We start from the raw sequence: 27,726 nt of genomic DNA, 5'->3' as shown, positions 1-27,726 counted from the left end.
AGGAATTGGGTATATTTAGCCTGGAGAAGATTTTGAAGCTCAGATGATCTTCAGAGAGAGAGGCTAGGATACCTGTCTTCAAGTACCTAAAAAGCTGGCATGTAGCAAAGAGATTATTCTTGTGCTTCTTGTACATAAAAGGCAGAATTGGGAGCACTGGGTGGAAGTTTAAGACCAGAAGATAGAACCGTGAGGTAAAGGAAAGGTGGGTTTAGGAGAGAGCGTGAGGAGAGTCGTCTTCGCTAGAGGCCTTCAAGCAGAGAGGATGCTTGGTCAGCGATAGAGTAGCCCACATGTGCCTACCAACTCACATGGTTTTTTGTTTTACTGATTATCAAAATAAGCATCTTTCTGTATCATTTTGTTAGGTATTTGGAGCGAAGATAAATCATGTAGTTTGTAGGAAACAAAAGGAAAAATATTTTCAGAATAGCTTGTGTGGTTTAATTCCAGAGAATTGGAATATGTATTCTCTATCTGATTCGCCTAACCTTTATCTGCCTACAGTGACTGCCATTTCTTCTTCAAAATATGCAGTTTATGTAAAAGCTTTGGCAAAGTGATGTGTCACTCTTTGAAAGTCTGTATTTTTTAAATGACAAAACTCTGAATGTTTGAAGTGACTGGATTAAGTGAAATCAGGTACTGAGCTTTTAATTAGAGCACGTGAGGTTGGAACTTGTGATTACAGGCTTGAGAGCTGGAATCCATCAGGGTGGCCTCAGAGACCCTTTAGTCCAATACCTTCATTTTAGAGAGTAGGAATAGTGGAAGATAACAGAGTCATCTAGCCAGTGAGTAGCAGAGACAAGATTTGAACCCAGGGCATTTGGCTCCTTCAAATCCAGCATACCCTGAAGCTGGGTTATGGCATCCTGGGAGAGATCCAGAAGATAGCTTCCTAGAGAACCTCATTTCAAGCCTATTATACATATACAAGATCCCTCACTTTTTACTCCCTGAAACATGAGAGCATAGGATGTTAATGTTCAGGAAGAAGCCATTTCTCCATCACCTATAATTTGCATTTTCTATTGTGTATAATAGTTACTTGCATCGAAGTTACATTTGTGTTTTCCCGTATTTATTCAGTTTTTTTTTTAAATATGTGGAAAGGGGGCGGCCAGGTGGCTCAGTGAGTAAGAGCACTGGCCCCAGAGTCGGGATAACCTGGGATTGAATCCGGGCTCTGATACTTAGTACCACACCCAGAAATAATTGGCCGTGTAACCTTGAACAAGTTACTTAACCCCAATTGCTTTAAAAAAAATCTTTGAGAAGGCCCAATTAGCAATCCAGAATATTATTTGTGACACATTGCTATAATTTTGAACATTTGCTTTCCTGGTGTTTTAGGGGCAGGGCAATAAAAATAAAATGTATCCTGTGAACTGGGGGAGAGGAGGCAGACAAACACATTTTTTTAAATGTACAGGAAAAGGCTGTATTTTTAATTACTTCCAAAGGGCACTGATGTGTTTTCTGACTGTTCACCTCTGTTTTTATGGAATAGTAATAACTTCTTGAAGAGTAAAATTACATATATGTGCCGAGAGGCATCTGGAAAGAAAGCATTGAAAACAATAAGTTGCTGTCTATTTGCCACTGGTTTTAATATGGAGAAGTTTGGGAGCTAAAGAAAAGTAATTGATCTTGGCCATCTTTGTCAGAATGGGGGTGGGAGATTTAAGATGGTACTACTAAGTTTTACCTGTCAAAGTGATAAATGACTGAAAATTAGAGGTGATGGCAAAAGTCTTTAGCAACTTGGACTTTTCCCTTTAGAATTAAACATTGAAACAAGGGGATTCTGACAGATTACATTGGGGATTATTGCTGAATTCTGACTGATTTTTGAATTCTGTTCTGTGGTCCTCATTTGCATGCTCAGTACCTTAATACTGTAGTTTGAAATTTTATAATGACTGCCTTTAATGGAAATGTCCCCTTCTAGTATGTTCAATGATACTTAGCACATATTGTATAAATAGGTACTTTAAAGATATAACAAAGGTCTCATCACTAATACCGAGCCAGCAATCATGTACCCATTTTGTGTTTGTTCTCTCTAATGACACTAGCAACTTTTCAGCATGGGGTAAGATAGGACCCATCAGGTGGCTTGCATTGTTTACCATTGTATATACAGCAGTGATAAAGGAAACTGAATAAACACCCCATGTAGCTGAAAGTACAATGAGATACTTAGTGTTTTCAGCATTCCTTTACTGCTTCTGCTGCCTGGTCTTGAGCTTTCTTCTTTAGCTCATTTAATCATAGGAGTAAGAGGATTATTAGTTGGGAGCATACCCTTGAGACAAATGGGCAGAAACTCTAGAGAATACAAGTGCAAAACGTTTTTTCCTTATTTTGGGAGTGCACATAACAGTCATACAGTACTGGAAATACAAGTACATGTCAGCAAAGTAATGAAATCGCACAACTTCCAATCCTGCATTCATAGTGGATATGACAGATCGATCAAAACTATGAAAGGCTCCCAGATTCTCCTAGTAGGAAGGGACCTCCAAGTCTGTTCCTTCCAGATTGTGTCTGAAGGAGAATCCCCTTTTCTTCTACTCAACAAATGAACCTACAGGTTCTCCTTAAAGACTTCTGTTGAAAGGGATCCCATTCTCTCCTGAGGCTACCCTTTCTATTCTGTGCTAGCTCTGATTATTAGAAAGTTCTATTACATCAAAATGAAATTTATTTTTTTTTTTGCAAAATTGCCACTTTTGCAAAATTTGCTACTTCTGCCCTTTGAGGCCAAGCTGAACAGGTCTCATTCCTTTTCCATATTACAGTCTTTAACATATTTTTAGAAATATTTTACTTTGTCCAGTTACATATAAAAGCACTTTTAGCGGTTTAAAAAAATCGTGTTTCAAATTGTTTCCCACCCTTCCTCCTCTCCTCCTTCATTGAGAAGGCAAGTAATTTGATATAGGTTTTACATGTGGAGTCAAGCAAAACATATTTCCATAATAGTCATGCTGTGAAAGAAAACACAGACCAATAAAAACCCCTTGAAAAAATAAAGTAAAGAAAAAGTATGCTTCAGTCTGCATTCAGACTCCATCAGTTCTTTTCTGGAGGTAGATAGCATTTGCATCTTAAGTCCTTCAGAATCTCTTGTTTTTTGTATTGCTGAAGAATCACAGTTGATCATTACATAATATTGCCGTTACTTTCTACAGTGTTCTCCTGGTTCTGCTCACTTCTCTTTGTAACTGTTCATTGCAGGTTTTTCTGAGAGGATCCTGCTTGTCATTTCTTATCACATAATAGTATTCTATCACAATCATATACCACAACTTGTTCAGCCATTCCCCACTTGGGCATCCCCTCAATTTCCAGTTCTTTGCCATCACAAAAAAAGCTGCCGTAAATATAGGTCCTTATATACACATAGGTCCTTTCTTTTTTTTATCTCTTTGGGATACAGACCTAGTAGTGGTATTATGGGGTCATAGGATATTTACATTTTCATAGCCATTTGGGCATAGTTCTAAATTGCTCTCCAGAGTGGTTGGATCGGTTCACACTTTTATCAACAGTGCATTATTGACCCAATAAAAGGATTTAAAAAGAACAAATTGTATATTTTAAAAGAACAAGTCCTTTTACTAATTTGTTCTGTAAAGTTTGGATTCAGTCAAAGGGCTGTACTTGAGGACTTGAAGGGTCCCATATGGCCTCAAGGCCACAGGTTCCTGTACTGTAATGCCAAGGAAAGGCAACTTCCCAAGGTTCAGAATACCAGCATAGGCACTCTCCATTTTATTCAGTGACAAACGAAGAACAGAGAAGATCAAAACATGACATCATTCAAAATACAAGTACTACCCCACCCCAGGACCTTCCATTCATTCAATCAATTACAAAGTCCCTGTTCTAAATACTACTCCACCCCTAGGCTGTACCTTCATTTAGTCCATCACAAAACCCCTCTTCTCAAATGGAGATTACTTTCCAAACACAAGTAAAGTACATTCATTTGTTCAACCATAGAACACAAAAAGGTCAAAAGTTCCCCACCCCTGGATCACAATTGAATCTACCCCAGAGTTACATCAAGTTTAAGCACAGCACTTAATACCCAAATGGAGGTCTTTTCTTCATCTTGACCAAGAGGCAAGTTCTCAGCAATCTTAGTTCCTGGGGAGACAAGGCTTAGCAAGGCCACAAGATACATTGCCAGTCTCTTCATTAATTCATCCTCTGTCTGCAGAACAGTCCTAGGACCCCTGAAAACATTAGCAAAACCCTCTCCCAGGATTTCTGTAAACATACAACAAGAAAATCCTTCTTCAGGGCTTCGGAACCAACAACAAGGTTTCCAGACCCCTGCAACAACAGCACTGCCCTTCACCAGTGGACAGTATTCACTCTCTGTCTGCAAGACAGTCTCCAGACCCCTGCAACAACAGCACTGTCCTTCACCAGTGGACAGTATTCACTCTCTGTCTGCAGGACAGTCTCAGTAACTCTGAACCAACAGAAAGGTTCCCAGACCCCTGCAACAACAGCACTGCCCTTCACCAGTGGACAGTATTCACTCTCTGTCTGCAGGACAGTCTCAGTAGCTCTGAACCAACAGAAAGGTTCCAGGACTTCTTCAACAGGACTGTCTTTCACCAGTGGACAAATCTGGCAAAATAACATCAAAACAGACAGACAAAGTACCAGCAAAACAGCCATGTCTCCTCAGTCCTTGGCAGCTCTGGGGACAGGTCTCAAAAGTCCAGGGCAATTCAAAGTGGCCCCCAGCAATTCTCTCAGTCTCTCTCTCTGCCTCCACGAGGTGCTGCTTCCAAAAAGTTCTTCTGCCTCTCTCTTGTCTCTCCAAATCTACGTCACCAGCTCCTCCCAGTTCAGGACTTTCTTTTCACATCAACAAGTCCATCCCACAGGTGGGATTAACAAGCTCTGGGTTTTAACACAATCAATTTGAAAACCAAACCAATACAGGGGGATCTTTATATTCCATTACTATCACAGTTCCCCACCCTTGTTCTAGGTTATCTTAGGCTGGAAAATTGTTTCACCCCATCTTTTTGTTGGTTCTGCTGTCCCATAATTCATTTTGAAGTGTTATTTTAAAGTTGTTTGGAGGGGGATTTGGGAATGCTCAGGAGAGTCCCTCCCTTTACTCCCCCATCTTAGCTCCACCTCTAAATCTTTTACATATTTGAAGGCAGCTTTTGTATCCCTGATGTCTTCTCTTGTCAATGCTAAACACACCCAGTCCCCTTACCTCCCATGACATGTTCACAGGGTTCTTCATTATCTCTGTTGGCACTCCTTGTGGTGCTCTGTAGCTCAACAATGTCCTTAATAAAATGTGGCATCCCAAACTGGACAGTATGCCAATTATGGGGTCCAAATCCAAAGACAACTTCACAGAAACCTAGAAAGATTTGGATGAACCGATGCAGAGTGAAGTAACCAGAAGTAGGAAAACTACTCATATAGTAACATCTCAGAGATAAACAGCTATGTAAGACTTGAGATATGTGATCAGTGCAGTGACCAGTCAGAAGACAAAAGATAAAACATGCCACCCACATTCTGACAGGGTGTACATTGAGATATATATTTTCAGACACAGACAGTGTGGAGATTTTTTTGTTTGACTATGTTTGTTTATTCGAAGGCTTTTGTTTTCCTTTTTTTCAAGTCAAAGTCAGAAAGGTAGGAGGGAGAAAAGTTAGCCCCCATTGAAGCATTTCTTTAAAATGCACAGAAGTGAATAAAAGAAAGACCAGAATGAAACACAATCAGGACAGCTTTGAATGTTTCATGCTGAATTTCTTTTATACTTAAAAGGAAAAGTAAGCTGGGCATAACAGAGACTTACTGACTTACTTCATAATAGAAACTTGTTTCACATATAAACCTTTTTCCATTCCATTTGGTTTATGGAAATACTCTTTTTATTTGACATTTGCTTACTTCAAAATACAAACAAATTAAAAAATTTTTAAATACATACTATTATCTAGCATACATTCCCTGCTTCTCAAGAGTATGGACTATCTCTTTTGTATTTATGTTTAAAATGCCTAGCACATGGTGGGAACTTACTAAGTGCTTCTCAGTCAGTCAAGAAGCATTTATTGCAGCGGCCAGGTAGCAGAGCGAGTAAGAGAATCGGCCCCAGAGTCGGGATGACCTGGGATCAAATCCGGGCTCAGACACTTAGCACCCACACAGAAACACCTGGCAGTGTGATCTTCAGCAAGTTACTTAACTCCAATTGCTTATGGGCAGCCAGGTGGCACAGTGAGTAAGAGCACCAGCCCCAGAGTCGGGATGACCTGGGATCAAATCCAGGCTCAAATACTTAGCACCACACCCAGAAATAACTGGCTGTGTGACCTTGAGCAAGTTACTTAACCCCAATTGCTTTAAAAAAAAGAAGCATTTATTAAGCACCTGCTGTGTGCCAAACACATTTGTACATTTGTTCACAAGACTGGTGCAGTAGACAGAGTGCTAGATCTGTAGGCAAGAAGACCTAAGTTCCATTCTAGTCTCAGATTCTTACTTGATGTTTGACCATAGGACAAGTCACTTAATCTCTGTCTTCCTCAGTTTCTTTGTCTGTAAAATGAAGATAATAATAGAACCTAACTCACAGAGTTGTTGTGAGTATAAAATGAGATGATATTTGTAAAGCACTTTGGAAACCTTCAAAGCATTAATTAAATGTTAGATATTGTTATTGCTATTATTATAAGAATAACATGCACGACTTTGCATGACATTCATTCTAATTCTTTAAAATTAAAAATATTGAATTTATAAACATTTTTATCTCCCCACCTTCTGGGCCAAGTAGAAAAATAATCTTTTTTAATAAACACACAAAGTCCTACAAAAAGCCTAAATCTCATTCTGCATCTTGTAATTATTGCTTGTCTGTCAGGGCGGTGGATAGTATACTTCATTGTCAGTCTTCTGGAATCATAGGTGGTCATTTCATATCAGAATTCTCAAGTCTCAGAATTATTTGGTTGTGTGTTGCTGTTCTTATTGTGTAGTATGTATTTTTCTGCAGTCTCTACTCACATTGTTGGTTCATCCAAGTCTTCACAGATTTCTCAGAAAGAGTTCCTTTGATTATTTCTTAAAGTACAATAATATTCAGTCACATTCACATAACATAATTTGTTCAGTTGATGGACACCCTTTTACTTACCATTTCTTTGCTACTACAAAAAGAACTATTATAAATATTTTCGCACATGTGGGAACCAAAGGTAGATGAAGAGCCCTGAAAAGCACTTGGCAAGCCCTTACGCCAGAGATGGTAGTCTTCCTGAGCCCTTCATATAGTAGTAGTCTAGTAAAGATGGTAAAAAAAGGAAACAAGGTTAATCTTGCATATACTATTCTAGATTCCTTTCTGTTATAGATACTTCTTAATCATCCCTTAAATAATGCATCCTAGAATTTAACCAGAAGGTTAACTCAAGCCCCTCAGCCCATAGTTTGTAGACTGTACTCTCCTGTTTTTTGAAAATCAGGATAACATTTGCTCATCTCAAGCCCCATATTTTTCTTTTCTCCTTCAGTCTTTCAAAAATCACTCAAAAGTTCCGCAGTAATTCTATTTTCCAGGTCTCTTAGTAACTTGGAATGCAGTTCATTTGGCTCTGGTGACATGAACTCACCAAAGACAGCTAAGTACTCTTCTCTGCACTAACTCTCCTTACCTTTAGAGATTGTCCTTCCTAGGAGCTTTTCGGTGAAAGAAAAGAGAGCCATTAGGTGATAGATTGAAAAGATTGCAAGATCATGTGATAGTTGTTATGTATTGGAGAGAACTAGGTGTGAAGAGACCTTGGAAATGGAAAAAGAGAAGTTGGATGGTATGGGACAAAGGAGATAACCCAGGGTTGAGGAATTGTTAATTGCCTTGTTAAGATGGTAAAGAAAATGCAATTGGGTAAAAATAAAATCCTATTTCAAAAAAGACTAAAGAGAAGAAAGGCCAGAGCAGAGATGATAAAATGAGAGAATATCTTGGGATGACTTGAGGTCATCATGATGACCAAGAATAGGTTCATAAAATGGAGGCAAAGGGAGAGATGGAGGGAGCATGAAGCATGAATGAGTGATGAGCATCCTGTGAAAGTTCTGTTGGTCTGTATACACTCCCACTTTTCCCATTAACATTTGTGGTAGTAGTAGCTTTTTATGGAGCTGTAAATTCCAAATGGAAGGGAACTTCAATATCCCTGAGGCCAGAGAATGGTAGAAAGGAGAGTGTTTTCTACTGTTTTCTAAGTGTCTGATATCGTTTCTATCTTTTCTCAGAAAGTCCCCATGTATAACCAAAATCTTTTGCAGTGCTACAAGTCAATAGGGGTCTCATGGATCATCTAGTCCAATTCGTTGATTATGCATCGAAGGAAATTGAGGTTTAATGACAGAAAAGGATTTATCCCAGGTCCCACAGGTCATAATTGCAAAGCCATGATTTCCACCTGGGTCCTCTGTCTCCAAATCTAACACTCCTCCTACTTTATCTCATTGTTCCCTGAATTTGTGCTTAGTGGAGTCATGGTATGGGTGATTCAAGCTAAGGTGGGACGTGTCCCGCTGAGCTTGTCTTCCTGACATCATTTTAGGTATTTGGGGCTTTGTTCCTTAGTTCATTTGGTATTGCCCAGCTTACTGTCACCTGACTCAAAATTGACATTTTTGCTTCTATAGACTTTAGTCAAAGGAATGTTTATTGCTTATGAGATAGACCTTGGGCATACTACGGTATGTAATAAATTATATAGTAACTAATTAATTTTACCTTTTGTTACTGAACCTTTTTTGGCAATCATTTTTCTGCACTTTTAGAGGTTTAATCTATATTCTCTGGATGCTGGTAGAAGGCTTTGGTGAAGTTCATCTCCTTCCCCCCGCCCTTAACTTTTATTTGATTCCGCCCAAGTAACTTGCAAGTCTTATTCTCCAGATATTGTCAAATTTAAAACAAAAAGAACTGCCATCTGTAGGGAAATGAGAGGCATTGAGTGAACAAACCAAGGCCTGCCATTGTGTATACCAACCTTTTCCTTATGCTTTCCCCAATAAAATAACATTGCAAAAGATTCACAGTGGGTAGCATATGGAACACTCCATAAATGCTGATTCCCCTTAATAATGTTTCTATCACTGTTTGGGGATGTGTGCATGGAATGAGCCAGCTATATATTATTAACACCAAAATAGATTAGGAAACTGGCTTCCCATTAATGCATGACAAATTTAGAAACTTAGCAGAATTGCAGCCAGAAATAACCACCTACCCACCTGTCCGGGACTTGGGACCTGCTTTCCCATTAATGCAAAAACAGACTAATTCCTGGGGCAGCAAAATGGCTGATGGCTGGGCCAGTGATCAGCGGCCACAATTAGCCAGGCTGCAGCTGGCCCAGAACAGTATCTCCCCTGCTCTCAGAAGGCCAGGCCCTGCTGCTCAAGATAGGCCTTCTCCTGAAAAGAAGCTCTGTTCAGGGGCAGCTGTGCTTTCTAAGCGTGCATGTATTCCTGGCCATGCCGCAGCAGCTACTCTCAAATCTGACACTCCCATTTGAGTTGTTCTACACCTGGCTGTCATTTTTCCTTTATGTTTTCTCAGGAGGCAGCCTCTAGTGTGGTTAGTCATCCAACTCTGTTAATGAAACAGATTAGCAGGTTGATGGGAACGGGAAAGGAAGGAGTTTGTTTAGAAACTTGAAAAGCTAAACCAGAAAGTTAACTCCCTCCACTTGCATGAGCCCTGAGGGAGCTATGAACTCTATCCTCTAAGGCCTCTCTTCTCCTATACTTTTTCACTTGATGATCTCGTGTTCTCTTGGGCATTCAGTTATCTGTTCTACACTGATGATTATTTAGTCCTGACCTCCAGTCTCACATCTCCAACTGCCTATGGGCCATCTCAGACTCAGCATGTTCATAACTGAACTCATTAGCTTTCCCCTTCCCATTCCTAATTTTTATGTTACTACTGAGAGCACCATCATTTTCCAGGTCACCCAAGCTCACAACCTAGCTGTCCTCCTTGACTCTTGACTGTCACTCACTCCCTGTATCCAGTATGTGGCCAAGGCCTGCTGATTTCTGTATCCATAGCATCTTTCCTGTACACTTTCTTCTCTCCTCTGACACTGCTATTCCCCTTGTGCCAGCCCTAATGAAGTCACACCTAGACTATCACAGTAGTCTGCTGGTAGGTCTGCCTGTCTCACATCTCTCCCCGCTCCAATCCATCCTTGAATCATTCACTCCCTTGAGACCTGGAGTCGGGTTGGGTTTTGTTTGGGGTTTTTTCCTTTCTTTATATCCCATGAGCTTGGTGTATGGTAGGCCTCTAATAAATGTTTCTGGAGGTGGTGTGACTTGTGTCTGCCTCTGAATTTCCCAAGTGAGGTGAATGATGCTTGGTACTCTTTGCAGGCATACCACACCTAATATGGTCCATTGCTTTGACAAAGAACATCATACTAGCTGAAACTATTTCAAGGGAGTGTCTGTGCCTTAGCAATACTGCTGAATAGGGCAGAGTTGTAGCTGATCAGCCAGGGATGAACTTACCTGGTCTCAGGTGAGTGGGATATGATAGTGGGATATAGCTATGATGTCTTAATGATGCTGTTTGGATCAGTGGGGGCCATACCCATGTTTTCACAGGAAAATGAAAGCAGGGAGCTTGTACAGGTTTGATTATTTGGAGTTGTCTTAAAAATCATGATATAAGACCCAGGAGAGATGTCTGAAAAGAGAGACTCCACCTCCAGAGTCATGAAATTCAGATTTCTGGTTATGATGCTTTAAGATTATCGAAAGGCTCGAATAAAGAGTATTCGAGTTAAAGTTTGGTTTCTTCTTATTTTCATTTTTTTTACCAGATAAATTGTTATTAATCCCCTAAGTATTGAGGCTCCATATTTTTTTCTCTAGATATAACATCTGTCATTACTCATCTTTAGTTTATGAATCTTGGTTAAAATCTGATTTAGTCAAAATGTTATTTTTGTTTTATTAACTCTAAGGCTTCAATCAATAATAAATGTGCAGACGTTTTAATAATTCTATTCCAAATGTTCTCATCTGGAACTGGTCCCTGTCTTTCTATTTTTTTTCTTATTGGGAGTAGGAAAAATTTGCAATTTAGATAAAATTAAAAGCCATTATTGTGCATGCCCAGTGATGAGAGTTCATAGATAATAGATTTCTTTTGTTTAACAAATGATCATGCAACTATTTTGCAGCTCTTTTCCCTTAGTACCTTCTGTTTGTTAGTTATTGTTATCCACTAATGAATATTAGAAAAATGTTAGTACATCACTAAAAGTCTTTATCCTAAGTTAAACTATAAAAAAATTTAACATTATTCTGATGTGAAAGCATACTTCTGTGCCTCCTGTACACAAATGTAGACACATATGCAAAGTAGATTGCAGGTTCCACCATAAGAATGATCACATATTTATGGAAACATACAATGGATCATATCCATAGTGATGAAAGGATCAGTTTAGACATTCCATTTGCTTTCTCAATCTGGTGTTTCTTATGCCTAGGTTTCCATCTTTAAAGAACTCATTGAGAACGCTTCAACCCTCCACTGTAATCTAAATAATTTTCTTTGCCATCTGCTGTTCAGTTAATGTGTGTTTGTTTTTAAATTGTTTTTAAAGGCAAGGTAACAAACAACCCAATATTTTGGCATGTTCTGTTCTGACTGAATGGTGTCTAGGCTTTCATGGATAAAGGAATTTATACATGTGTTCCTGCATATAAATTAAGGGAAGCTAATTTTTTTTTTGATAAAAGGGGCTCCATTAAAAAAATTACAGTCTTACTTGAAATAGAGTAAGTCTAATGTTGATCTATATTACACCACACTAACTGCATTTTGTGTATTATTTTTAAAGAACGTTTCAGCAGACCTTGACATCTTTTATTTCTAGTTATAACTATGTCTGTTGGAGTATCCATATGCATTTACATAGGCTATTCTCATTGCCCCTTTCATTACTGTAAGATGAAATGTGTCTTCCAGAATGCCTTGGAGGAAGAGAACCTAATCGGGTGCTCTGCTTATCCTGATTTCAAGAAAGGAGTTGCTTAGCTATAGTTAATAGTCTCCAGGACTTTTTTTTCAGAAACCTTGCTGTAGGAGGCAAATACATTTGTGGGACTGAACAGTACCAGAGTAGTCCCCCATTGTGTTAGTGATATCTGTGTGTTTCTGCTCCTGAGTAATGCTCATATGTAATGACATTGTCCTAGGAGAGAAGTTATGACCAGGCCCAGATGAATTACATCCCCAGGTACTGAAAGAATGGTCTGATAATTGTCACTGTCACTGAAAGATTGTCAAGAATAAAAGACATACCACAAGATTAGAAGAGAGTGAATGTTGGATCAGTTTTCATAAGAGCAAATGCAGTCTACAAAGCCTAGAACAGTGAGTTTGATTTAGATCCCATGTATAGTTCTAGCATGTAGTATGAAAATGATGGGAGGTGAATATATGGAAGAGAGAGCCTTGATAACTGAGAATCACAAGGCCTTCTTTCTCATGAACTCATTATGCCACACTAACTTCATTTCCTTTTCTGGCAGAGTTCTTTCACTGGTTGCTCAGGGAATGATGTAGATATAATTTACTCCAGTTTGATGAAAGCACGCACCAGTGTATCCACTGTGATGCTTCTGGAAAAAGTGGAGATGTAAGAGTCAAGTGATAGTATCATTGGATGGATTCCCAAGTGCTTGAATGGCTAAGCCCAAAGAGTCATCCACAGTGGTTCTCTGGCACCTCAGCAGGAAGTTTCTTGTGGAGTACTCCACTGATCATCTGTGTTTGGCCCTGGGCTATATGCCATGACTTGAATGAAGCCATAGATATCTGCCAGTATTATGAGCATGCTGACACAAAGCTGAGAGAGAGCTAACACACTGAATGGCAAATTCAGTATCACCTGAGATCTTGACAGGTCAAATCTAGTCAGAAGAAATTTCATTTTTACAACTCATCAGAAAATTTTATGCTTGGTTTGGAAACATCACCTTCCAAATGACAAGATGGAGTGAACATTACTGAACTGCAGATTATCTGAAAAAGATCTGGGGTTTTTAGTAGATCCCCAGTTCAAAATGGCTTAACTGTGATGTGATGGCCAAGAAAGCTAGTTCTCCTTCAGATGGCATTCAGAGAGACTTATTGCTCAAGGCCCGGGGTGGGGCAGTAATGCCACTGTACTAGACACTGCCCAAGCCATACCTGAAAGCTTCTGCTGAGTTCAAGGTGCCACGTTTTAGGATGCACATTGATAACCTGGAGAGGATTCTGTGAGGGACAGCCAGCATGGGCAGAGGGCCTTGACATCATGCCAGATGACAAGGAAGAGAAGACTTAGCAGGGACTTGATGACTATTTGACAAATTGAAGGGCTTTCACAGCTTGGTCCCTTTGAGGACAGGTAGGAGTAATGGGTAGAAGGCACAAAGAGGCAACTTTGAACTTGATGACTGTAAAACTTTCCTAACAATTAGAGTGGTCTTGAAATGGAACAAGACAAAACATAGGTTGTTTGGCCTCATATGGAATAGATTCTTTTTAGGGCACAATGACATCCATTCCAGCTGTGAGGCTCTCTAAGTTTGGATGCCACAGCTACAGCGGATGTGGTGTGCGTGCACACCTTTGTGAACTTGAGGAAGAATACAAACACAACCTCCAACTCACAGGTTAAAGAGTGTGTAAATATTTTTATATATTTACATACTTCCATGACATGAAAGTAAAGATTGTGTTGCAAACAGAAGATTCTTATTTTTGAAACAGAAGAAAGCACGTGGTTTCTGATATGACTTAATTTGTTTGATCACAGTGTGTTTGCTCAGGATGGCAAACACAGTGAATACTGAATTGCACTGTCAATCTAAACAGTGTTGAAGCTTTGGTGCTGGTGTTTGTTTTAAGTAAAACTTTTTCCTAAAAAAAATAAAGGCTAGTAGTGTGATTTTTGTATATCATCTTTCATATAAACTGTCTCATTGTCTTCCGAGGTTACAGAACACAGTTACTCCATTAAGGCATATGTTAAACCAAATGTGAACTCCCTGGGGGGCAGGAGTTCTGTTTCCTCCTTGTCTCTTCCCAGCAGACCAGAGCAGGGCCTCAGACATAATAGGCATTTAATAAATGATTGCTAAATTAGGTTATATTGAGCTGAGGAAGGGAATAAAAATTATAATTTCTCCTCTCCACAGAATTATGATATTTGACATTTCTATAACACTTTAAGAAGTGCAGAGCCCTTTACATATATTAACTCATTTCATCTACAGTTTGGGGAGGGAACTTTAAAAATGGATGAGTAGTAGTGGAAAAGAATATAGAAAATTGGCTGCAAATTTACAGGCCTGCCAGAGAATTCAATTCTCTTCATCAAACATTTATTTAATCCTTACTGTGTCCAAGGAACAGAAATAGGGGTGTGGGAAAGTAAAGTGAAACCCAAAGGCCTTGATCCCTAGCCCTCAAGGGAGGGAAGTGCCCATTGGCTGGATTAAAGGGTGTATGCACATGATATAATGTAAGAATCCAGCCCAAGTGCTCACTCACATGTGTACAGGGAATTATTTCTTTCAGCTGGGGGCAGGGTGGGAGGGCTTCCAGAGAAGGCTTTCTGGAAGGGGTGGAGAACTGAACTTGGAAATCCACATCTTCCTCCTTCAATAATAGGTGGCTGATGATAGGATGATAGACAAGGAAGGAGTTTGTCACCAGCTGGAATGAAAAGGTGGGATGGGGCAGGATGAGATCGGGGAACCACTGGCAGTCCAGTTTAGCTGAAGCATGGCATAGAATGGCAATCTGTAAGGGAAAGGCTGGAAAAGACTCGTCAGAGAGAGCCTTCAAAGTCAGGCTGAAGCATTGGCATTTTATCCTAGAAGGAAGCACAAAAGAGATTGGTGTATAGGCTGATGATTAGGGCAGACTTTGACCGTGGGAGCACTGCTTGACTGATTTATATAATGTTCTTTTTTTTTTAATTATGAAATTGACAAATCCAACGTGAACCTTTCCTTATGCAAAGAAGGCTATATAAAGAGATCTGTTTATGGCACAGCACATCTCCACGACATATACCTTTTTCTTAAAAATTAGAACTTAGATTTAATACTGTAGTCCTACTACTGCCCACCTTGTCTGTGGACCTTTCTGAACTTCTTTAGCAATTGTGTGAAGGATGGATTAGAGAGGTGGGGAGGCTACATGTAGGGAAGCTAGGAAAAAGGAGGCGGTTTAAGCTAGGCAGCCTCCAGCAGGGTGTGTAGGGAGGAGAGAAGGGTGATAGATACATGAGGTATTTTGGAGTGAAAAATCAACACCTGTTGGCAACTGATGGATTGTGGAAGATAAGAAAGATGGAAGAGGTGAAGACGACCTGGAGACTGGGAGGATGATTGTACCTCTGACAGGAATAGGGAAGAGGGGCAGGTTTAGTGGGAAGAAGATAATAAATTGAGTTCTAAGCATGTTGAGTTTGAAGTGTCAGGGAAGTTGCCAGGAAAGGATACCTTAGATATGATCTAACCTAGTCTCATGATTTTGTGAATGAGAAGACAGAGGCACTTAGGAGTCAGTGGTCACGTGGCCAGTTAACAAATCCCTAAGTAAAAAAAAAAAAATTATTGCTGAGCTTATTATTACAGTCACCGTCCAGGATGTTCATAATATGGGATCCCAGAAACCACAGCATAGGGATACTTTTTAAAGTTTTATGGAGTGTTTTCTTTATAGAAACTGTGGGAGGCTGGGATATAGTCCCAATGATACTCCTGTGGTACAGAAAAGGAAAGACAGGTTAGGATGTGTCGGTCCAGTCACAGGCATCCCAACTTCAGTTTACCAGGTCCTTTTGCCCACTCCCAGACTCTCCTCTTATATAAGCCACTGCTCTCAGTTCTACCTAGGAACTAGATCTGATTGGACCAAGACAATTTTTCCCTCCTCCTCTAGCGCCTTCAGCCATTTCCTCTGGATTCCAGCTCTTTTTCCTTTACCAGTGTCTTTCTCCTGCCACTCTGTCCTTTTTTCCACATTTGCTGTTCTCTCTTTCCCCCAGGAGAACACATTAAAGCTAGAGCTAAGGATAGTTGGCATGTGTAGAGTGGGATTCCACATACATACCTTAGCTCCTCATAGAAAGATCGACTGGGACGAGTAGTGAGGAAATATATGGCAGTTACTTGGAGCCAAATGAAAGCTGCTTGATATAGTTGATGTTGTTGTCCTGGCATTATTTTTAGCTCACACATCCCATATTCTTTACAGAATTTTCATCAGTAGTTGTTCCTGCTTTTTAATCATTTTCTAATATCCTTTGTTAAATAGATTGATTTCAAATATTAGTAAACCTTGAATAAATTAACTTCATAATAAATGGAGGAATGGGGTTGATAGGAGTTCTTTTGGAGCTTTTCTCCCAAAGATTATATGGAAATAAGTTAATGCTATCTCTAGTTCTTTAGAGTATATATTTCTGACTTCCTTTCATTTCAATAGATAATTATGCCATGTTTCTAACTCCAGCTTCTGTGAAGGTTAAGTGGATCTCAAGTTGATTTTTCCGTGTTCCTCAACAATCCAACAGAGCTGACATTTTATATTTCATGGGTTTGGGGATTAAAATTTGGGTCAGGAATGTATTGCCTGAAAAGGTGAGAAAGTACAAGGACTAATTGGACTCTCTTCTGCCAAGAGATGAGACATCACCTCCTTTCCCCACAGCCCTTGGACTTTGCTTCTTAAGGAACAAATTCTGCGTCCACAGAGCCCTTCTTAAGTTGGAGGTTGTCCACTTTGTGGGAAATTTTAAATGGCCTTCTTGTCCTCATACCTGGTCACGAGTACCCTCTTTCTAAAGGGTTTTGCTTAAGTCAATATCCTCCCAGTTATATGCTGAAGCAACTTAAAAAATGTATACACATTTCTTTTAATGGACTCAGTGCAGGCATCTCATTGATGAATACAAAATCTCACCAATCAGAAAAGCATGAAAAGCAGTAGATAGCTCTTTAGTTATATACATTTTTATGGTTGATTTATAGCTCTTTCAAGCTGAATCCTAAGTTCACTGTACTGTATAACTGAGTAAAATAATAATGCTGTAAGAACATAAACTTTAATATAGAAATACTTTATGGATAACACAAGTTAAAGGGCATGCTGAAAAAGGTGTCCCAAAAGTCTTAGTGCGATTTTCAGCAGCTAAAAACTGCATTAAGACTTTTGAGACATCTTGTATAGTTCAGTGCTGAAGTCATTTTTAAAAACAAGTGCTTTGTGCCTGAAAATATTTTATATGAGTTCTGTTACTCTTGTTTTGTTTTGTTTTTTTAATTTCCAGCTTTATTCCTTAAAAAACTGAATGCATTCATTTTTTAAATACTCTTTTCTTTTTACATTTTGAGTTTCAAATTCTCTCCCTCTCTTCCACCCCTCCCCCATATACTGAGAAGGTAGGCATCATGATATCAATTATACATGTGAAATCATGTGAAATATATTATCATATTAGCCATATTGCAAAACAAAACCCAAAATAAAAATAAAGATAGTAGAAAAACTATGCTTCAATTTGCATTCAGAGTTCATCAGTTCTCTCACTGAAGATGGATAGCTTTTCTCATCATGAGGCCTTTGGAATTGTCTTGAATCACTGTATTGATCAGAGTAGCCAAGTCTTTCACGGATGATTATCTTGACAACATTGCTGTTACTGTGTTTAGTAACCTCCTGGTTATTCTCACTTCACTTTGCATCAGTTCATACAGGTCCTGCCATGTTTACCTGAAATCAATCCCCCCTTTTCATTTCTTATAGCACAGTAGTACTCCATCATGATCATATGCCATAACTTGTTCAGCCATCCCTCAATTGATAAACATCTCTTTGATTTACAATTCTTTACCACCACAAAAGGAACTAATATAAACATTTTTGTACTTATAGGTCATTTTCCTTTGTCTTTGATCTCTTTAGGAAATAGACCTAGTAGTGGTATTGCTAGAACATGTGTACAGTTAGCCCTTTGGGTATAGTTCCAAAGTGTTTTCCAGAATGGTTAGACTAGTTCACTACTCCAACAGGTTAATTTTTGAGGCCTTATACCTTAGATTTGCTTTTTTAAAAATTCACCTTAATTGTCACAGTTTTAAAATGATGTGTTTTGTTTTCCATTAAAGATGTATGGTAAAAAAAAAGATTTTCTAATTAATTTTGTAGGGTTTTAAAAATAAATTTCACACTGGACAAGTCAAGTGAATTTATGAATTTATTTGTAGTGGAACAAGGAAAAATCTTTTAAATAGTTATTTTGTTAAGAAATGCTTCCCACTTGGCCACCCTAGATTGTGTACTTTTTGTAGGACAGTGATTCGTTTGATCGTTTCTACCACAGCATATAGCTTGGTAGCCTGCAGGTAGCTGACACTTAGTGAATACCTGGAAGAATACACAAAGACATGAGGATGACAATGTCACCTCCAGTCCTCTCGTAAACAGGCCTTACTGTTGCTCTCCACCTATGGAAGATAAAAGAAGATCCAGGAGATGAGTGTTCTTAAAGCTAAACCATTTCCAGAATTTTCCAGATTTGTCCTTACATTTACTCCAAGTCCGTAAGGATTTCAGTGAACATTCTTTGTTCTCCTGAATTGTACACAGCTTCAAGGACAGTATTAGCAGGTGAAAAATTGTGTTGTATTAAATAGAGACCTTGAAGTCTTGGCCTTTTTTATTATCTTTGCCTTTTTCACTGTGGAGTACAGATGTTGAGCTTTTAGAAATATGCAAACAGTTTAAATACCTTGCATTGTAAACAGATTACAAGTAAATGACCTTGGAAGAGTGTTTTTGCCTGGTAAGTCCATGGTATGACTGATATCTTATTTTCTGTTTTATTTCATGAAAAGAGACTAGGAAAAAAGTTGTTTTGTTGTTGGGTTTTGGGGGGGTTTTTGGTCTATGCTCAGAAGTGAGTAATTTTTTTTGTTATTTTGCCAAGTCTTGAATGTCATGAAAATATCTTTCAAACATGAGCATGCTTCAGATCCCCCAGAATCCAACCTAGTTGTCAGATGCAGAATCCCAGTTTCTTTCAGACATGGCCCTCAAGGAATATGGTGGATACTCAGGTGATTGTCCTCTCCATACTTCTAGATAGGTTGATCTTTGTAGCAGCAAGCACCCAGCGTCCACAGGGTGACTGCCAACACAGGTTCTTAGATCTGCTTTTCTAAAGGAAAGCAACTCAAAATGGGTTAACAAGCTTACTTTAATCAATCAAACATATATTGTTTACCTAGTTCAGGTGGAAAAGATCAGCACCCTGAACTTCAGAGTATACAGACAGAAGTTACAAGACAGAGAAACATTTCAGCAGACAGGCTTCCAAACTGTACAACCATTACATACATCCATACCTAATCACAGTTACCAGAGAGGGAAGCATCAACATCTGAGTTTTCAAAGCCGTGGGCGGGGGGGGGGGGGCTCTTAACAGCTGCCCAGAGTCTCATCTGGGCAAATCACACAATACTTCTCAAAGTGAGCCCCAAAGCAAAGCCTCACATCAGGGATTATATAGCCTTCTCCTGGCTCAGAGAATGTAACAACCCTCTTGACCCACTGCCCAATCACAAAGCACCAAGGTTTGGGCATTCCTGAAAAATAAGCCTCCCACCACAGGCTCCAGGTGCACTTAACCTAGGGGCAGGGAAGATCTCAAAAATTTATATTCCTATAACAGTCTTCAAGTGACAAGAAAGCACTCCTAACTGGGAGATTTTTTTTTCCTAAGTGTCATTTTAGCCAAATTAAATTTCTTTTGCCTTGTGCATACCTATATCTGAAACCATGATGATGGTTTAGCAGTGGTAAGGAGGCAGGGGCATGTTGATGTGGTCCTTTGTCTGCTATTTCAAGCCATTGGTATTCTGAGTAGCCAGAGATAGCAAAATGTACAGAATTTTCTCAATACAAATGATAAAACTGGAGAGGTTAACTTGTGCAGTGGATGACAGATTCAGAACCTAAAAAGGTTTGAATAGGATCTAGAAAGGTTTGGGTTAGACTTCATAAGGTTAAAATCAAGGATTGTAAATGTCAAGTACAGCACTTGGGCTCAAAAAATCAGCTTCCCAAATGATGGAGGAAATGGAGCTCAATAGAAGGTTATGTAAAAATAAATAAATTACCTTGGTGGTTTTAGTTAATGGCAAGCTCAATGAATCTGTAGTGGGACATGGTAGCCCTTTGCCTCCTTCCATCCCTGCCCCAAAAAAAGCTACATTAATTCTAGTCTACATTAACGAAAGTGTATTGTAGAGGATAAGTGAGATGATAGTCCTGCTAAAGTCCCTTCCCTTTCTCTTCCTGTGGTTGTATCCAGTGTCTTATCTCTCATGCTTTCTTTCCAAGCACCTTTGTGACTTTTTAGTGGTGTGTCAGGGGGTTGCTTTCATGTAGATGCTATTGCATTAAATACTTCTTGTCTGTACAGTAATGTTGAATTCAGATTGATTAGGCCTTTCTGAAATAAATTCCCCGACATTTCTACACTATAAAAATGCTCTGTAGAAATGATAGCATCCATCTTCCATTGTAATAAATACCTTTGGATTTGGCATTGGGTTTATTTTTCTTTAACACAGACCTACAGCTTTATGAAAACTGCCAGAGAGCAGTATGAAAAGTTGTTCACCATGCACAGCAACATGACGAAACTCTATGACAATCTTGGCGAGTACTTTGTTTTTGACACCAAAACAGTGCCAATCGACAACTTCTTCGGTGACCTCAACAGCTTCCGCACCTTGTTCCTGGTGAGTAAGAGTTGACTAGTATGTTCTGTAGCCCTGTATGTTTTATTTGTCCAAACTTTTCACCCAGACCCTTCTAATGAATGGAGCCTATTGATTGCATTGATTTCATGTTCTATTGCTATAACAGGCAATGACAGGGAGTCTTATGAATATGACATGGATAAAATTGTTTGCTGGGTGAATATATAATGAAGCCCTAAATGAATTAGCCTGAACTTTAGCTATACACTGGAGATGATTTTTTTGAAATCCGATATAAAATGGATGAATTGCTTCTTTAATGGTCCAGATTCTTACACAGCATAATATTTTAATGTAACTTAACTAAAAAATTAATATCTACAATCTTCTTTCATCGAATACATTGAAAGTTCATGATTTATGAATGTTTCCTACGTAGCATAAAATGAGAATCTGATGTTGAATTGAACCATGGAAATGACATTGAGTCCCCAAAGATCCTTTCATGGTTTAGGGAGAATGGGAGGACAGGTGTATTATACTTGGTAACAGGAGTAATTGGCAACAATAACAAGATATGGTCAGCTGGGGTCTAAGATATTATCTTGGGGAAGAGAAAAGTCCTATTAGGAGATTGTTGCTGGAGTCCAGGTGAATGGGAGTGAGGGCCTGTTCTATGATGGCAATAATGGGAATAAAGAGGAAAGAAAGGGGCGGCTAGGTGGCACAATGAATAGAGCACTGGCCCTGGAGTCAGGAGGACCTGAGTTCAAATCCGGCCTCAGATACTTAACACTTACTAGCTATGTGACTTTGGGCAAGTCACTTAACCCCAATTGCCCTCCAAAAAGCAAAAATAAAAACAGGAAAGAAAACATGTGAAAGATGCTGTAGATATAGAATTACATGAATTGTGCAACTGTTTAAATGTGATCATGAGAGAGCCAAGAGATTGAAAATAAGCCCTGTGATTTGAACACCAGAGACTGAGTGAACAGTGATATCATTCACCAAGAGTAAGAAGACAGAAGGTTGATTATGGTAGTTGAAGATATGGGAGTGAATGGAAATTACATGGGGGAAGAGAAAGGAACTCAAGGGTCAAGGACACAAACTTGGAGATGACCTCCCTTCTTAAGGGTTTGGGATGAAGAGTAGCAGGTAAGAAAGAGCAAATCTATGATTTGAGAGGTAGATGGTGACCTAGGAAAGTGTATATTTTCAGAAGTCAAGGGAAGTAATACAGAGCCACTGAAGTTTGTTGAGTAGGTGAGTGACATGATCATAACCTGTGCTTTAGGAAAATCACTTAGGATAGGCTAAAGGGAGGAGACTAAAAGTAGAGAGCTCAATTAAGAAAACTGTAAAGAACTCTGATGTTCTGAGATTAACATTTCAGAAGTCTAATGAAGGCTTCACCTAACATTTCTCTAGTGCCTACTATATGTCAGACACTGTACTAGTTAATACAAATGTTGCCTTGCAAATGTCGTCTCATTTGATCCTCACAACAACTCTGGAAGGTAAGTGCTGTTATTATTCCCTTTTTGCAGTTTAGGAAACCGAGGCAAGCAGAGGTTAAATGACTTGCCCAGGGTCACACAGCTAGAAAGTGTCTGAGACCATATCTGAACTCAGATCTTCCTTGCACTAGGACCAGCACTCTATCTGCTGAACCACCTAGCTGCCAAGTAAATATACATAATTAAGATCATTTCTTTGGAAGTTGGCTTTGAATCATCAAAAATTAGTTTATACCTATGAACATCAGCCAACGCTGAGAAGAATAAGTGTTTTCACACAATTAGAAAGGCAGTGCCATCAAATGGGTCGAATATTGAAAAGGTAATGAAGAACTCTAGGGAATACTACCATTTCTTCCCTAACCACTTTGTCTCTATGTGAGATATCAGACTTCTCTGATCACCATTGTTAGAAACCCTCCCTCCCCATGGAATGTTCTAAGGTGCTGAGTTTTTCACTGTGTGCTCACTCTGCCACCTGTGTCTGTTATATGCATTGGAGTGAAAGCCTTCAGTGGTCTTTACTTAATTAGCATTCCCAAGGATAGTCACTGAGTCAAAAAAAAAAAAGATAGAAACATCCTGAAGGAGAAGAGAAAAAAGGCAGCTTTAAGAGCCTTTTCTAATTTAGTTCTTTTTTTTACTCTCAGCTGCCTTCTTACTACACCTGTTTTTTTCCTTTTATTTTTATTTTTTAATTGACTTCATGTTTAATAGTTATAGGCACCATGCCTTCCTTTTACAGGAAATAGTCTCTAAATGCTGGAGCCACCTTGAAGTGACCAAGCTAATAGCCCAACTTAGCACCCAGGGTAGGTAGTGTCAACAGAATAAAAAAGAGTCACTGATCTCCTCTAATCAAACATCCAGGGAGCCCCAAGCTGGCAGGCCCCCTATAATCAACCAGACATTTCTAAAAGCACCCTTGACTTGACAAGGTCATATTTCCTGAGGTAGGTCTTGATGGAGGTTCTTTTTCCTCTTAGGGTAAGGAAATCGATTACAAGGTCCTCTCAGCCTTTTGAAATAAGGATATTTGAACTATAAGTCTATTAGTATATAAGCTCCTTATGACTAGAGATCTTTTTCCTCCTTTTACTCATACCTCTAGTGCCTGGCCCAGAGTTGACGCTTAATAAACATTTGTTTATTAATAAGTTAATTATAAGTAAAACAATAGTATGGAACTTAAAATGGTTCCATCTTCCCTGTGAGTGACAAGATCCCAAAAGATAGAAGACTTGAAATTCCCAGAAGCTAGCATTTTTTTGGTGTTTAGTGTGTTGGTTCATAGAGTGCTTAGCACTAAGAAGCTTTTGAACTATAGATGGAAACAATAAAATGCCAGGAATGCTGAGGGAAGAGCTTGTCCAGAGAACATCATCTTGGGGAATGTTGTTGTCCTGGAAAACTGAAACGAACCAAGAGCCCCCTTGATTGGGGGGGAAGCAGCCTTTTAATGATGGCCCGACTGGAAATCATCAGATGTGGGTAAAATTAGAAGCAATTCACATTTGATAGTCTTCAACTCATAAGGATTTTGAAATTATTATAAAAACTGAAATTATTACAAAGCCATTATTATGAGAATAATGTTTAATGTAAGAAATTGGGAATCTTTGTTTCTTTATTCAGTGTTAGGGATTTGACTTTTGCTACCTAACTTCTCTTCCCTTCCATTATGCCTTGAGGTCTAGACTCTGTCCTTTAAGAATGTATTTCCATTAAATGTGTCGCTGAGGGTGGGGCCCAAACTGGAATGCATGTGCCCTATACAAGTATGATTCTCCTCTGTGCTTCTGTTAGTCTATCATTTCAAGTGCTTGACTGCACAGATAATCTTTTTCTTTTGAGATTTTGGGAATAGAATATTCATTGTCAGTGAACCTTACATGTTTCACTGCTGTGCAATATCTTGCTTAGGTATTAAAATGAATTTTAGCTGTGGGGAGAGTGTTCAAGGAAAGTATTATACTTTACTAGCTTTTGTGGATCAAAATAAATTATGGAAAACATTATTTCCCCTATCTTTTAAATATTCGGATTCCTATTGCTCCTTCTGTTTTTATTTTTAATAAAAATACAAACGGTAATAATAATAGTAATGATAATAGCTAGCATTTATATAGTACTTTAGGGTTTTCAAAGTACTTTATAAACATCTCGTTTTTATCCTCACAACAACCTTGACAGGTAGTTATTTTAATCCTCATTTTAGCTATTATCAATCTTCATTTTCCAGATGAGGAAACTGAGGCAGACAGAGGTTAAATGACTTGCTTAGGGTCACACAGCTAGTAAATGTCTGAGGCTAGATTTGAACTCAGGTCTTCCTGACTCCAAGTCCAGCACTGATCCACCGAGTTAAATGGTATTTTACCTAGAGGCTCAATATGTATTTAAGTAGTTATCCTTATGTACTTTCTTGTTTACTATTAATGTCATTACTGAGGGATTTTTTGCCTTTCATTTATTTGTTGAAAAGGGCCTTGGAAATAGCGTTCCCATTATATTTAAGGCAGCTGAGCAAGTAAATTCCCCCCAGCAAAGAGTGTATACTAGTGTTCAGTTCATAGTAGCTCAGGTCTTGCAAGAGCCCACTGGTGAGAACACACCTTTGCCAACAGGCTTCAGTGCTTCTCCAAACTGGGAACAGTCTTGATGGGGCAGCATCTGTTGACAGGCTGATTCTGGAAGCATCCCAGCCACATAGAAGGTGCTTCAGCCTTGCTGACAGTCTCCCAAAATGCCATGCTATGATGCATTGTTGGAGTTTAACTTCAGTAAGGTTAATAAATAAGCTGAAATTTGATTTTTACATTTTTCACCGTTTTTAAAGATGATTTCAAATATTATCTTCTGTGATCTAGAAAAACATCAGATCAATAAAATATTTAGCTTGGAACACCTAGCAAAATGAGGTCAGAAAATCATGCAGCTCTCTCTTCCTAGGTTGGCATTCGATCTCTCATCCTTCCTCCATCCCCCTCTTCAAATCAGTGTCTTAAAGAGATATTAACTAGTCCAGGCTCTTAGAAGACTAGAGGCAGTTTCCCAGTGTTTTGAAGGTGGTCACTGCACTTCCCAGAGAGTCATTTGTATACTTGGAGGATTAAGCTTATTAAAACTTAACAAACTTTTTTTCATTCATATAAGAGGGAAAAAGTACATGTAATTGAATGCATTTGAGACACTTTGTATGTTATTCAGTGATCTTACCTAAAATGCAAACTTTCTCATGTCCAAGCCCAGAAAATTCTTTAATCTGCAACATCCTTGGTTAAAGAGTCTGTGAGTACCTATGAATTATTCATCTAAGTTTGAATATATCTTCCAAAAATAATTATTTCTAGATTCCATGTTGATAATATTACTACCTGAATCCATCAGCTGATGAAATGTAACCCTACAACACTTCAATTATCCCCTTACTGGCTTGAGATTAAAATTGTGTGTGTGTGTGTGTACACATACACACACACTCACATACACCACTGTATTAACAGAATAACAGAATTTCAAAGTTATAAGGGGCCCCAGCAGCTGTATAGCCCATACTCCCAAAGAGTCTCATCTTGCCCATTCCACTTTGGGATAGCTCTAATGTTAAAATGTTTCCTGTCATCAAGTCTTCATTTGTATCTTTACATCTTCCTCCCATTACTTCCAGTTCTTCCCTCTGTGATCAAACAGAAAGAATCTCATCTTCCCAGCCTTTCAGTGTTTGAAATCAACATTCTTGTCTCCTCTGACCCTTGTCTTTTCCAGGCCCTTGATCGAGTACTCATGACATGAACTCAAGGTCCTTCACCTTTAGGATGGCCCTCCTCCAGACACCCTCTACCTGATGTAATGTTCTTTCTAAGATGTGGTTGTCCAGGAAACAGCCTTCTTCCCTAACTTCCCAGTCTTCATCAGTGTTTACTTGTAGAGTTCTTATCTCATGATCTGTGCTTAACAGTCTGTTAAGGAAAACCAGACTGGCCTGCTTCAACTCTGGGCAAGTCACTTATCTTCTCTGTACTCTAGCTAACTCCCTTAGACTATGAGTTAGTCGCAAAGCAGCTGCCAAATTGCATTGGTAGTGGGAGTTTTTTCATCTGGGCATTTTCTCTTCCAGTGATATTCTAGATCCAGCCCTTCTATCCACCCCCTACTATGTGCCATACAATGTGCTAGGTGCTAGAGATACTCTCAAGGAGCTCTTACATATTCTGTTGAGAGAGACATGTAAACAATTAAGTTTCTTGAGAATAAGTATAAGGCATTATAGAAATACCTTAATTAAATTAAATCATTTATATAAATAAATATATAAATATAAATAAGCAGGAACAACACCAGCAATTTGGGGGAGGTTAGAAAAGATCTCGTGTAGAAGGTTCTTGAGCTTTGTGTTACATGAAGCTAGGGATTCTGGGAGGCACAGTCAGTTGAGGAGGAATTATAACTGGATAGAGGATACATTTGAGGTAAGGAAGCCAAGGAGAATGCTTTTGTAATAGGCTCGGTGAAAGGTGACAAGAGAGTGGTGACTCTGTGGGTACAGAGAAAAGGTCAGATGCAAGATTTAGCAAGACATTGGATATGCGGGGCTAGTAGATGAAGGAGTTGAGTGTACCACTGATTTTACAGACCTGGGGAACAGGTAGAATGGTGGTTCCTTGAACAGAAAGACAGAAATTTGGTAGTAGGTCTGATTGATGGGTGGGGGTCAGAATTAAGGAGTTTTGCTTTGGACATGCTGAATTAGTGATTCCTCTGGGACATCTAGTTTCAACTATCCAACAGGCAATTTGTGATGCTGGATTAATGCTATAGATTAATGCTACAATGAACCTGGGTATTTAGATCTGTGAATCATCTACATAGGTTTGATCATTAAACCCATAGTAGATGATGATGTTTGCTAGAGAGAATTTATAAAAGCCATAGAAAAGAAGGCCCAGGACTGAGTCCTGAATGTGAATACTCACAGTTAGGTATGATGATTCAGAAAAGGAAACTTAGGAGTGGTCAGATAGGTGGATCAGATAGGTCAGATAGGAAGGAAAATCAGAAAAGGAATGTCATAAAAATCAAGAAAGGACGTAGTATCCAGGAGAAGAGTGTGGTGAACATTATTAAATACTGGAAGAGAAACACCAAAGATGAAGAATGAGGACTGAGAAAAACCCATCAAATATGGATCAGGAATCAGTGACCACTTTGGGGAGAGCAGGTCAGTTTCCATTAAGTGATGCCATCAAAATCTAGGCTGCAAAGAGCTGAGGAGTGAAAGAAAAGAAAGTGGAGGCAACAAGGTAGACAACTTTTTCTAGGA

The 27,726-nt window shown here is 39.0% G+C and overlaps 1 protein-coding gene across 1 annotated transcript in view; it reads left to right on the top strand.

Annotated features, from left to right (window-relative positions):
* Positions 1 to 27,726, top strand: part of DIAPH2 (diaphanous related formin 2) — an 873,453-nt gene that overhangs the window by 609,580 nt on the left and 236,147 nt on the right. The window contains exon 25 of the mRNA XM_069065282.1: positions 20,756 to 20,919. Coding sequence (XP_068921383.1) covers positions 20,756 to 20,919 — 164 coding nt within the window. The remainder of the gene's footprint in view (positions 1 to 20,755; positions 20,920 to 27,726) is intronic.

Source organism: Petaurus breviceps, unplaced genomic scaffold, assembly GCF_028583685.1.
Source record: "Petaurus breviceps papuanus isolate PSGF00001 unplaced genomic scaffold, PetGlider_PUasm1.0 90681, whole genome shotgun sequence".
NCBI classification, from domain to species: Eukaryota; Metazoa; Chordata; class Mammalia; order Diprotodontia; family Petauridae; genus Petaurus; species Petaurus breviceps.
The sequence above is the reverse complement of the archived record's forward strand: the minus strand, read 5'-3'. Positions and strand labels throughout refer to the sequence as shown.